The sequence below is a fragment of the Engystomops pustulosus genome, chromosome 5 (genome assembly GCF_040894005.1).
Source record: "Engystomops pustulosus chromosome 5, aEngPut4.maternal, whole genome shotgun sequence".
Lineage (NCBI taxonomy): Eukaryota > Metazoa > Chordata > Amphibia > Anura > Leptodactylidae > Engystomops > Engystomops pustulosus.
The window spans coordinates 192,146,475-192,160,745 of record NC_092415.1 but is presented as its reverse complement, the minus strand read 5'-3'; the positions used below and the strand labels follow the sequence as shown (position 1 = coordinate 192,160,745).

The window sequence follows — 14,271 nt, the reverse complement described above, 5'->3', positions numbered from 1 at the left end:
AAGTTGATTTTCTGGATGATGCCACCACACTGGTCCATGAAAGAAACACGTGGAAGGTGATCAGCCGCTTTACAACATACTGGTAGTGGTTTATTAGGTCACTGTCTGCCGAGAGGTTCCCTTAAAAACTGAGGAGGACCCTCGAAATATAGGTTTTGGCAATTTTCATAAACCTTCTAACAACCTAAAAAAGTACTAGACTGTGTAAAACACCATGCTAATATAAAGCAGGCATTCAGGGAATGTTAGTTATGAATTTATTTGGGTGATAACACCATCTTCCTGAAAAGCAGAGAATTTAGAACTTTAAAAATGGTGATTTTTCTCTTAATTTATGCCAAATTCCGTTTTTTTTTTTTTAATAAACACTAAAGATATCATTCAAATCTTTCAATGAATTTGATGCGCAATGTCTCCAGGCTATGTTAAAGAGCTCCAAAGTTAAACATTTTATCATTTTATAATGACTTGGGGCAGATTATAAGAAAAATGGTATAAAATAACAGTCCTGAAAGGGTTAAATGCGCGCACACACACACACAATGCACCAAGAGGAAAAAAACTACATTAAAAAGATACACACATATAGCACAAATTACAAAAACTAGACAAAAGAAAACCCCCACACAGAAAACACAAATATGACAAATTACTCACACAAAAGACGCACATAAAAAGCACAAGATTAAAGCACAAAAGACACAAAATACCCAAAAAATACATGCAGAAAGCACAAAATATAAAAAAACTGAACACACACAAAAGATGCACACAAAAAAACCCAGAAAATGCACAAACAGCACAAAATACAAAAGATTCACAAAAAGATACAAAAAAAAAAACACACACACAAAAACCACAGATAATACACACAAATCACAAAATAGGACAAAAGATACACACCAAGCAGCAGAGGATGTGCTGTGCCTCAGCAGTTGTTACCGTAACTGTATCTTTAGATGGGGCAGAGCCCACTGTGATGTGACCACTGGGGTGGTCCGGGGTGAATGTTTTAATATGGAGCCAACTGTAGCTGTACTTGTAATGAATGCACAGGCAGACTGCTTTGTCACTTGGAAACATGTGCGTCCAATATTACTGAAACATTGGGAAAAGAATCCGTGTGTACGGCGGTGCAATGGAGGACACCACATGGGGAGTGGACAGCTGTCGGAGCTTCACATTCTGCATCAAAACAAGGGTCCAGCTCTGAGCCTCAATCTCCGTACTGAATACTAAATGGAAGTTCAGGCACGGTCCAGGCTGCCCCAAAGAATAAAAATTCATATCATGTCCTGCTACAATTATAAGAAAAATAAAACACACATAATGGACACAGCTAAAGGGAGGAACATGGCTGGAACGGCAATCGCAGAATCAGCAACGTTTAATTGCCATCTGTTGGGGCCCTGCCATTACCTGTGCTCGGCTTTGTCTCGCTGTACGGGGTGGATACAGCGTATACGGGGCAGGAACAAAGTGACTATTGCAAACAATTAAGAGATTTTATTTTTCAACCTATTTTTTATTTGCTATTAAAGTTTAATCATATCACCAAATTTTCAAATAGGTGATGGGGGGGGGGGGCAAAGAGGAACACAAACATTATACAAACCTAGCATGCAAAACATAATGTATACATCTAAAAAATACAACAAATTTATAGCACTAAACTACACACACAATCCATGGATATGAGGAGCACAATTAAAAAAAAACACAAAATATTTTTAAAGTAAACCTACAATCAAAATCCATCATAAATACCAGGGACATTACTCATAGATCCAGGCACTGTGACCATGGTGATCTTATATTTTTTACCCATGGCCTCCTACCTTCGAAAATAAACTTTTACAGTTATGCTAATGAGCCAGCAGGGCTCTGGGGGTGTTACCAGAGCCCCTCTGTGTTGTAGCTTCACATGCCGTTACACTGTCCCCCCCCCCACCTTTGCCTGCTATAATCTCACAAAGTGTAACCGCCTGTGCTATTTTGGCCAATTAGCATAATTTTAAAATTTGATTTTAGAAGGAAGGATGCCATGGATGGATAACAAATACGAAATTACCACAGTCCCGCTGCCTGGTTCTATGAGTAAGTGTCCCTGGTTTATTATGATGGATTTTGACGGTTTACTTAGTCTAACATCCTTTTTTTCCCGCCACCAATTTGGTACACCAAGTGCAGGTAGCCCGAGGCTGCCACTTTTTTGGTGGAGATTACTTTTTTTTTTTTTTGGAGGCAAAACCAGGAATGGATTAAACAAGAATTCTCTACGGTTACCAATTCCTCCTTCTCAGAGTTTCAGCTTTGACCCTCCCATTACCCTTAAAAAAAGAAAAACTCCATGTGTATCTCAAGTTTTTAAGATCTTGGCGTTACCACAGGGTCCAGTTTCACAGGGGTAGCAGGGCACAGACAATCAAATCTACATGGGAGATCACGGCAAGAAAATTGGGCAAGAAATTGAGGACAGGACCTCAAGGCCACACCCCCGAATCGCCGAAATGTATACACAAAAAATACTCTGCATTCAGGACAAAGGGGTTTTTTTTTCCTCCCAAGACAAGCATGCGCGCTGTACTACTTACTGGCTCAGCCAGACATTCTGTTAATACAACAAAAAATTGAACAACACGTAACACATTTTCACTGTCCTTTGTCCAGAACTTTAAAAACCACATTCCCAGTGCAAACTTCTGAAGAAGATTTTTTACCGTCTGCTCCATGTATAATATAGCACTATAGCAGAGGAAGAAGTGGCGCAGGTGGATCGCGGAGGTCAGAAATTCCAGATTGTCTGCCAGGTGCCAACCTTGTCCAAGATAGAAGCGGTGACCTTGGAGGCCACCGTGGGCGTCGCCGTCAATACAGCAGGACATACAGACATCTGTGTACAAGGAGCGTCAGCGCTTTATCAAGTACCTCTCTTAAAGGAGTTCCAAGGCCACTAAATCCTTCAGATTTCAACATCTAATTCCTGGGACACACTTTGAAGGTCTTGTTCAAAGAGTATTTGATCTGGACTGTCTCACAGCTCACAATCATTAACCATTTACTCATCAGTCATCAGGCGAGGGGCTAGGAGAAGCTTTAACATATTAGGCAGCTATAATTACAATGAAGAATGGATGGACAGATCACTGCCGGGAACGTCGACAGAAGAGTGTTCATAGACGGGTTCAGTTTCATGACAAAGAATTGGTTATAATACGGAAACTTGGCTACATTTTCATGTCGTGGAACAGTTAGTGGCAGGTTACACGGCTCCGGTGCTATCTGGAAAACTATGACGCACGTTTAACCTCATCAATAAGAAAAAAACTAAATTTAAAGGGGGCTATTCTGCCGTTTAATGTCGGTGGGCTACTCAGACTAGTTCTTAGTCCCACGAGATCTACTGTTCTAAGAGAGCACAGCACCCGTACAAGCAATGCAGACTCTTGAATCTTTACATATGGTCGAAAGCCGGTTTGTACTTTCCCTAGTGGATGTTCTGTGTATTGCAGCTTTGTCCAATTCACAAGGATACATCATCCATATTAAAAGGCTGGATAACCCCTGCAATCTAATGTGGGCCGGTGTACTGCAGATAATCGGGAATTTCAGAAGAATATGAGCAACTGGATAGCTATTACTGATGGAAAACTAGTCCTACTCACAAGCTCCTTGGGAATTCTTCTTCTACTTCCTTTATTATTTTGACAAAATAGAGTTATAAAGATTATGCAAATTAGTCTAAGGTGCTCAGGATTATATCACCGGAGTGCCTCATCTTTTACTTTATTCATTCTCACTAACTCTTCCAGACCCGCCCTTTTATATTGCAGAGAGCCAGTGGCATTATGGACCAGTCAGAACGATTGTGGGTGAGTGGATAAATTATAAGCTCTCCGGTGATGCAAGCCGGAGCGTCTCAGACTAATTTGCATCATTTTTTATAACTGTTATTTTATCTTAAATTGCAGGATTATAAGAAGAAGATTCAAGAAGAAGAATTCCAAAGGAGCTTGTGAGTAGAACTACAGTCAATCTGATGGTAGATGTCCTTTAAGTAACAACTTTTAATCGCCTAAAACACGTAAAGGTTGTCAGATGGCAGCTGTGTTCCACTAAGAAAAGGAAGAAAGAAAGAAAGAAAAAAAAGAAAGAAAGAAAAAAAAAAAGAAAGAAAGAAAGAAAGAAAAGAAAAGAAGAAAAGAAAGAAAAGAAAAGAAGAAAAGAAAGAAAGAAAGAATTGATACCCCAGATCGACTATAAGGGAGTCATAGAAATAAATTTGCTTATTTTTTTTATACCAACCTATTACGTAAAATGTGGAAGAGAGCAACCTACCGATGGAAATAATCGTAAGATGTAAGATGCTACTACTGAGACACAATAAGACAGCAACAGGTTCTGATGTGTAAATCAAAGTCTCTCCATCAACTAACAGAAGGCAGGGCACATGAAGACATTGCACGCCCTGGACTTTCCCAGTATGGTGTCTGCTCCATGGGTTTGGGGGGGGGGGCACATGGACTCTCTCCAATGCACTTTTGACATATGGCTTCAATAACTAAACCACAGCGGATTTTTAATGGAGAGGGAGCACATGTTATTTAACACATGTCACTGCAATTCAACCATTTCGGTTGGTTTTGTAGTCTTTCCCCAAAAATAACCAAACCTTACAGTATATAAAACATACCCTCAAGTGCAATAAAACGCTGGAAGGTTTTATATCTTTGAAAATAAAGGAAAAAGAAATGTAAATTGGCTCCCTGTCCTCCATTCATTCCAATTCTGTGCTATATCTAAAATTTGAACACTGTTTTTCTAATACTCTCCTACATAGGCAAAAGATGGCATTCATTTTTTTAAGCTCTTTACTTCACCCATTACTGCTGTCCCAAATATCCCCAAGGACCAGTGTTCTGCACTTCCAGCTGCCAACATAGTGGGAATGGCTGCATGAGACAAATCGGCCATGCACTCAGTTTAACCAATGACCATTGTCTGGCACAAAATCCTAACAATGTCCTGCCATTTCCAGGTCGTAAGAGGAAGTGGATCACACTAGGGAACTTGGAAAACCCTTTAAAGAGAACCCCCTAAACTAAATATATTTTCATAAACTGCCATTAGAAAGCATTGCCTCTATCCCTTCATTGTCCATCTACATGCCTGTAAGCCTAAGCAATGAGGTCCTAAAGCTGTATGCAAATGACCTGTGAAATGTCCAATGAGTCATTATATTCAAGCTGTCCAACTTATTCATGAGTGGGAGGCACAGCCACACCCCCCAGTGCTTGACTGACAGCCTGTATAATGATGTACGGTATAATGTTGTAATGACTCCTCCATGTGCTTTCTGGTGCTGGCGCCAACTGCAGCCTGTGTGTGTATGAGATACTCTTATACACATGACTGACAGCCTGTATAATGGTGTGAGGTATAATGGTGTAATGGCTCCTCCATGTGCTTCCTGGTGCTGGCGCCCCCTGCAGCCTGTGTGTATGACATACTACTATACACATGACTGACAGCCTGTATAATGGTGTAATGGCTCCTCCATGTGCTTCCTGGTGCTGGCGCCCCCTGCAGCCTGTGTGTGTATAGGAAAGATACAACAGTTCCAGGCAGCCATGTTATAGCAGAACATGTCAGGTACTTGTGTAGCTGATGTCTGTGTCTCACAGATGTGTATTAAGAGGGAGCATGTCAGCAGGTAAAGCACAGACACCAGAAATGCTTTACTAAACATTACACAAAGACATGAGCAGGGGGAGGAGAGGGGAGGGGTAACAGGGGTGACAAAAAAATGGATCTTGGTAGAGCCCTTCTAAAACAAATTTAAAGGGGTATGGTGGTGTATGAAAATGATAACTAGAGGGGATTTCAAGGAGTAACTTGCCAATGCAATAAAAGGGAGAAACACCCTGTAAGAAGGTCCTCCAACATCTTCCCTTCATCTGTACCCCTAAATCTTAACCTAACAAAACCTATGCAAGTAGAGATTGGGAAAATAAAAATGCAACAGCATCAGTCCTTACAAGGTTCACTTGTACTTGCCGCTGATCACCAGGCTAGATGATCCTAATCGATTTCAGACACTGAGCTTATTCAAGAAAATACTATACAGGTCTTAAAAGTCTAAATAAAGAACTGGAGTGAGACATCTCCAACACCCTCACTTCTATGACGAGACCTGCTGACTGATCCCCACCATGTTTGCATGTCTGAACACAAGCCGGCATGTCCTCTATATAAATATCCATGTCACATGTGGATTAACAAGTACATCTGTTATATAAACAGCAAAGCAGAAAACAAAATTCAATCATGTAATGTTAAAAAAAAAAAGTGAACCCTGAGCAGAGGACACGCAGGAATTCGGCATAATCAGATAGTGATTGATGGAAGACAGAAGAGCGCTTGTATATGGTAACCACGATGCTGGAAGATCAAGGGAACAATTGGTAATATGAGCTTGACAAAGGAGCTAATCTTCAGAAAATAGTGAAAAAGAAGAGTAGGTTAGGGGTCACTACAATGCCGAAATTAGAGGAAGATGAGTGATACGCAAAAGGACACTTGTTTAAGGTTCTTATAGGAATGAAAATAATTAAGTCAGACATCAGAAATGACTGCAAGACACCAAACACAGATGAAAAGGTTACAAAAAACTGCAACCAATCCTGGTTTATAATACACTTTTTTTTTAATTCGCCAGAGAAAAAACGAAATCTTAAATTTCCCATTTTGCATATCTGAATACAACCCATAGTTAAAGACGGACCGCTCTGCCCAGTGTGACATCCAGTGAAGCTCTCAAAATTGCACTGATCAGCTGTAAAGTGTCTGTAATGAAGCTTTATTAATAATCATTGATAATTACAGCAAAAAATTTTGAAACTCAAAAATTGTCACTGGGGTGATCTACAATTATAAAATATAAAGTTTCAACTTACATACAAATTCAACTTAAGAACAAAACTATGGACCCTATCTTGTATGTAACCCAGGGACTGCTTGTACATCATCAGAGGAACCTGAGCGATAGCTTTTCATGCACAGAACAAATTCCATTAATCCAGCATTTCCTAATCCAGAAAAGCTAAGCCCCCCCTCCTCCAGGTAAGGAGACATAATAAAGCATAAATTTAGTATTCCTAAATTTGAGAATTTCTTTAAAAAACTAAGTTTGGGTAATCAATTTAAGTGTAACTAAACTTTTCGACAAAACTGAATAAATAATGCAGATAATAAAAACAGATTTCACAAATAAAAAAAATATTACAAAAATTACTATGTCCTTTTTCCTCCCTATTTAAGTAGTTTGTTTAAACTGTATCCACCGACTGCCTAGAGTTTAGGAAAACTGATAAAGTGTCTAATCTAATGACTTAACCCTTTACACACAGTCCCTGGATAGTCTAATCTCCTCAGAAAGATTAATCAAGAGAAATATTCTCTGGGTACGGAATGAGTTAACGGATAGATGTCAGATACACTGCTCACTAAAGGAGAAAGAAACAGAAAAGAAGCTACTTTACCCAAACTATTCATTTCTGAAATATCTTCAAAAAGTTTTAGTTAGTGTTTAATGTCCTTGAAGTGCTGAATAAGTGGTAGACAGCAGGTATAGTAATGTGCCATCAACATATTATCAGCCCCCTTAAAGGACATCTACCACCAGGATGAAAGACTGTATGCAAATGAGCCGGGGGGGGGGGGGGGGGGGGGATAATCTATTAGGCTCATTTGTATACAGCCCTTTATCCTGGTTGTAGAGGTCCTCTAACAGATCACAGAGATGAACTTGAGACAAACAGAAATGTACAGCAAGCAGGTCACAAAGTTATAGGTGCCCTTTTTACTGTTCCAAGACTTTACCATAAACAGAAACAACAACTTCTTAATGTGAAAGGGGTTGTCCCCTCTTACACGAGTTACTCATGTGTCTGTGGATAATCTCTGAATGTTCTTCAAGTGATTCAGCAGCCCTGCTGCTTACTTTTGTGCCATGTGCAGACTCTCCGCAATTCTTTGTTAACATGTCTGAGCTCTTTTGAACAGGAGGGACTGTAGAGGGAGATTATGAATCATCCTGCTCCCTCCCTCTCCACTTTTTCAGTCTCGGTCAGTGAAGACGGACAGTGAAAAGAGACACAGTGGGTGACACATGGAGCAGTTTGAGAGAGTAAGCCATGTATATATGCAGAGGGCAGCATGGTGACAACAGGGAAAGGCCATCAAAGGAGGCAAAAACCAAGTACTACTGTAAACAGCATATTAACTGTTGAACAAAGTCACAAAGCTCCCTCTAGTGGTTAATCCAAATCATCAGGATATTGTAGTTTTTAAAATTTCGGTCTATGTAGGAGGCCGTTTTAGAACAACCGGGCTCTAGCCTCTATAAAATATAGTAAGACGTAGATCAATGCAGAACGATGGAAACTAAAAACAACCTAATGGTAAAAGGAGGAGATTTACTTTAAAGGTCGATTCCATAATGGCTACAAATGTATCAAGTCTCAGATTTCAGTGTGGAAGCAAAGATTAAGTAGCACAAGTCATGAAAAACATAGCAGAGAAAATTGGCATGGTAACCTGTCCTACCACAAAATGAGATGAGCTCATGGTTAAAGTGATCCGTGCAATTAAGGAACCAAGCCTCTTCCTAAGGGAATAATAGAAATGTCTTAGCATAAGCCTTAATACGGCTATCAGCGCAGAAGTGTCCCTCAACTCCCCTTGATTACAGAGGAGACGGCATTTAGGATTAAAAGTAGCAGGTTGTTAAATCTGAAGAAAGTTTGTGGTGTATGAATTAATCCGAGTTCCCGCTCCCCAATTAGTACAACCAATCACATTTGCTGAATATCCAAAAACATTTCACCAACACCATTAAATACATTTAAAAAACTTATGTGATGGACTTTCATTTTTAGCACTTTGGTTTCTACTGGTTATCAGGCATCAAAAAAAAAAAATTTAGGAACTATTGGTAAACCCTTACATGGATAAGTACAACTGATCTTTTTACTTTAGAAATGGGAAAACGAATGAGGTGATAGGAAAATTAAATGACTCGATAAAGGGGAATCTGTGTGTCCCGTTCGCCAGGAGAGGGGGTCCCAGGCGCCGCCGTTCGCCAAGAAAGGGGGTCCCAGGCGCCGCCGTTCGCCAAGAAAGGGGGTCCCAGGCGCCGCCGTTCGCCAAGAAAGGGGGTCCCAGGCGCCGCCGTTCGCCAAGAAAGGGGGTCCCAGGCGCCGCCGTTCGCCAAGAAAGGGGGTCCCAGGCGCCGCCGTTCGCCAAGAAAGGGGGTCCCAGGCGCCGCCGTTCGCCAAGAAAGGGGGTCCCAGGCGCCATCGTTCGCCAAGAAAGGGGGCCCAGGCGCCATCGTTCGCCAAGAAAGGGGACTCAGCCATAATGCTTCACAGAGACAGAGAGCAGAAGGGAGAGGTGAAGAGATGTAGGTGGGCATTTAGCATGCCCACAGCAATAAATTGTGACTCTTTACCCCTACCTCCTTTCCCCCCTGTGCCAACTGCATGGCAAGTGTGCGGGGAGGGTTTGGGTTGGGGTTGGGCTGGGGCAGAGTTGGTCTGGAGCAGGTTATAGCACAATTCTATGCCAGCAAGGACCTGCGGCTCTTAGTATATCTGGAGCGTTGTTCCTAGTTGGTGGGGGTAGTGAGCGATGCACCAGTTCTTGGTAAATTCCCCCTATAGAGTGAATGAAGAGAAGTGAGGCTAAAGGAATGATAAGGAGGGATAATCACATACAGGCACGTGTATTTTGCTCTTATGCTCGACAGATGATCATCTAGTGTTTCTTATGATAAGAAGAACCGTCATTTGGTTACAGGAAAACACACAAGGTAAAAGATTAAAAGCGCGGAGCGTGATGTGACAGGACAATCCCCAGGACCGTGATGTGAAGCAGGAAACGGATTGCGGTATTTACATCCTGTGAAACACAAGCTCCAGGATTTACCGAAAGCAAATACTGATCATTGTTACAAGACCCAAACAAAATCTCCAGCGTCATCTTCAGCCTCTGCAGGTGGATCAGTGCTGCACTCAGAAATTTGGTTATCAAATATATGGATTACCGGCTCTCTGTATCGGAGCTGGTAACCAAATTGTGTCTGAAAGGTTTCACCCATGTGTGTCCAATACAGGCATTTGGCAAACACTACTAAATACCCTCAGGGGTAGAAAAATACATACATACTAACCCCGCTCTAGGTCCCATGTTGCACTGCAAGTTCTGTTTATTGGGCCTGTGTCTGTCATGGGACCCACTACATCCAACAAGCGTTCTCCTTGGACCAAGGTATGTTAATTTTGGGGGGACTTCACTGCCTCTGTTGTCCTCTGGTCCAAGAAGGTCACTAATTGGATGAAGCAGGTCCTCGGACCAGAAATTCCATTTAGGCACTGTCCGGAAAACCAAGAGTACCAGAATGACATAGGAATAATAATAATAATAATAATAATAATAATAATAATTCCACAGATTACGCAGCACTGCACGGAGCTTTCCAATTCAGTCCCTGTGCCCAATGGGGCTCACAATCAACCTACCAGTATGTTTTGGAGTGTAGGAGGAAACTGGAGGACCCGGAGGAAACCCACGCAAACACAGAGAACATGACCTGGATGGGACTTGAACACACAAACCCCAGCGCTGCAAGGCTAATCACTGAGCCACCGTACAATTGGAAGCTGTAGCAGGATAAGTATTTAACTTTTATTGCTCCCAAAACTCAGACTCCAAACAGTCAGATTGTTATCCACAGTTCCTGCTAACATACCTAACCAGAGACAAGGGGCTCTGATATTATCCAATCAGAGTCAATATTATGGGGGCACAACGCATAAGGGGAAAGAAACAGTTGTCAATCTGTTTACACCATCATCAATGTCAGGAGAGGCGACAGCTTTTCTAATAAGTAATCACCTTATATATGTGATAAGGGATGGTGCTCATGTGTTCCATATACAGTATAATGCACTTCACATACTGTATATACAAACAGTGCTACATCACTGACATAAGATTATTTTCAAGAAATAATGTACCTTCTTTTTAGTTTTATTGCGATGATCCAACCAGTCATCCATTTGTTCTTCAATGTCCTCGATACTGACGCCTTGATCATACGACGGGACATAAGCCCCAAAATTAGAATCCGGAGCTGAATAGACAGGAAATTCAGACTTTGGCTTTTTCACTTTTGGCTTCTTCTCTTCTGCAAACGTAAAGCAAATCACTTAATCACTTCTATTTAAAGCCCCGTTCTCCTCCGAGAATATTGTACAGCTTAGGTTTGGTTCACATCTGCCACATGGTTTATGATTTTAATAGAAACCAGTTCACATGACAGACACGGTTGTTCCCAGATTCCAGTTATGGAGGTCTAGGCTGGTTTGGCAGAGGTGGTGCAGGCTATAAAGGAAATCTACCACCAGGATGGAGGATTGTAAACCAAGCACACTGACATACTGGTATATGCCACCTCTGCCAGGATCTGCTCTTCCCAAAAAGTCTAACATTATGCAAATGAGCCTGAGGTGCCCTGGGTTCCATATTTTAGCCTCATTTGCATAATTTTACAAGTTTTTTTTGGTAAAAACAAGGGCAGAAGCAGCTAGAAGAAGAACAGATCTGGACAGAGGGGTCACACACCAGTATCTAAATGTGCTTGGTTTACAATCCGTTATCCTTGTGGTAGATTTCCTTTAAGAGAAGGAATCTGATTGGTTGCTATACAAGGGTAGTCACTTTTTGTTTGCACTAGTTCATGCCCCGACACCTGGGAATCCTACAAAAACCCTTAAAGTCAGTTGTAGGGGGTCACTATATGTATTTGAGCAGCTACAAGACTATGGGGGTCATTTATTAAGGGCCCGATTCGCGTTTTCCCGACGTGTTACCCGAATATTTCCGTTTTGCGCCGCTTGTACTTAAATTGCCCCGGGATTTTGGCGCACGCGATCGGATTGTGGCGCATCGGCGCTGGCATGCGCGCGACGGAAATCGGGGGGCGTGGCCGAACGAAAACCCGACGTATTCGGAAAAACCGCCGCATTTAAAAACCGAAAATGTGTCGCATAAGGACCGCTTACCTTCACCTGGTCCAGCTCGGTGCATTCCGGCGCGATGAGTTTACTTTCAGCGCAGCAGCGCCACCTGGTGGACGGCGGAAGAACTACCTTATTAAATCCCGGCCGGACCCGAATCCAGAGCGGAGAAGCCGCCGCTGGAACGCGAATGGACCGGGTAAGTAAATTTGCCCCTATGTCTCCATTATTACCAATACTGTGACGTTATATATAGAGGGTCTTATTTTTAAGTGTTTATATTTTAGGACTGGAGAAATTCCAAGTTGTTTTACCTCTTTGATCCGAATTTTATAGCATATTTTATCTAAGAAAACCATAAATTATGAAATTTTAATCTGATATGAAAGTGGCAGGTCCTCTTTATGCAGAACATCTGCATCAGATATGACCACACATGGCAAATGTAAGAAAAAGATAAGAAATATATCTCTAACTTTAACTCTTTGCCTGCCTAGGTTTGAAGTTTGTTATGCACTTAGATGTAGGAGCAAAGCCAACATGGCGGACTTCCCCCATATACATGCACTTGGTCAGTGTATGCAGGGTAGGTGTGCAGTGAAAACAGCCAAAATCAGGGTGACGGGACATAAGGATTAGGCATGCTTGCGTTATCCTTTAAGCCTCAAATCTAGGCCCTTACTACAACCTGCCACCTCCATCTCAAGAACATCACTCGTATCCAATCCTTCCTGAACCCAGAGTCTAAAATATTGGCATCTTACTGTAATGTATGTGAACCCCTAAGTAAATGGATGGCACAATGGAACGGTGCTCTATAAATAAGTAATATTAAAATTAACCAGCCACATCTTTAGTTATTCGGATAAATGTCACTTTGCTAGAGCTTGTAGGCTTCTCTCTACACCCGATAGCCTGGATGAAGTATCTAGTTCTGTATCCGATGTGTGTGGCCAACTTGGGATGGGGTCCAAACATACAATAGTGATAAACTTATGAGGCCACATACTTAGCAGGGACTCCAACTCCGCTTGTGCTTCAGCTTCCTCCTTCTCCTTCATCTTCTTCTCACTGTACTCTGCATAGAACTGCTTTGCATCCTATATTGGATGATACAAATTATCAGACTGATTACATAGTCGCCCCCTTATTAACACCATTTACCCCAAAAGGGACTACTTTACTGAACAGAAAGATTTCTCCCATCTGAGTGACAAGTGACAGAATGCGCGTCTCCTAACATCCTGCCAGCGAGAAATTCCAGCTGGACTGGTCCATCACTGGTTTTGTACTGAGAACATCACAGTATAGCAGTCATTGGTGCAGCCTGTGTATCTCCGGTGGCGGGGACTTAAGTATATTCCATAAAATACATCCTGGAAAACAGCTGGCGCCTCCTAAGATATAGGGGCACAGCATGCGCTGAGCCTGAGTTACGGCCCGGAGATACAGCCTCAGTATGCATGGTATGTCAGCAATAAAAAGAAGGGGTCACAAGGACAAGACGTGGTCCTAAAAACCACATGAACTCCTCTGTGTACTACAATTATAGCCGGGTGCCGTGACTTGTAACTAAATCTACAAGTCTCCCTCGTAAACATTTACAAACTCAAAGAATTTTACTGCACAAACATCAAAATGTTCTGGAAAAAAACTCCTACCTCTTCACGTTCAACGGCCATTGTGCTAATTATGTTTGGATTGAAGCACACAGAGGGTTAAACATAAGAGGGTCAGGTTTTACTTACACTCCTGATCCCATAGGAGAAGTGGCAGCGCCAACGTCATCATGGCACCACGGTAGGAGGATAAAATTTGCTTGTTCCAAGTGTTACCAAAATTGGCCAGTGAAGCCCAAATTCTACAAATGTAGTAAATTGATACCAATTGTTTGCCAGGGGATATGCCACACAGATCTCGCCCTGGCCCTGACTGGCTAAGAGGGATCATTTGTGCTTCACAGACCCTTTTATACCCTTCACTTGCCACTAAGATTGCCTTAAAGTGTAACAGTTACCAGATGTAACCTCATTAAACTACCAGCCCCCTCCGGTAGGGGGTGCAATGTCTTTTGTAGAATTCCCTCTTTTATGTAACATCTCCAAAGTTATATGCAAATGAGTTAAGAGATCACCTTTAAAGAAACACTCCAGTCATAGGTAATTCATTGAATAATACACGGTGCAGGGCC

General features: G+C 41.9%; 1 protein-coding gene across 2 annotated transcripts in view; it reads right to left on the bottom strand.

Annotated features, from left to right (window-relative positions):
* The window catches only part of DNAJC1 (DnaJ heat shock protein family (Hsp40) member C1), a 289,738-nt gene that overhangs the window by 14,298 nt on the left and 261,169 nt on the right, over positions 1-14,271 (bottom strand). For both annotated transcript variants that reach the window (XM_072154178.1, XM_072154176.1), the window contains 2 exons: positions 13,090-13,180; positions 11,079-11,248 (listed from right to left, as the gene is read on the bottom strand). In XM_072154178.1, the coding sequence (XP_072010279.1) occupies positions 11,079-11,248; positions 13,090-13,180 (261 nt within the window). The remainder of the gene's footprint in view (positions 1-11,078; positions 11,249-13,089; positions 13,181-14,271) is intronic.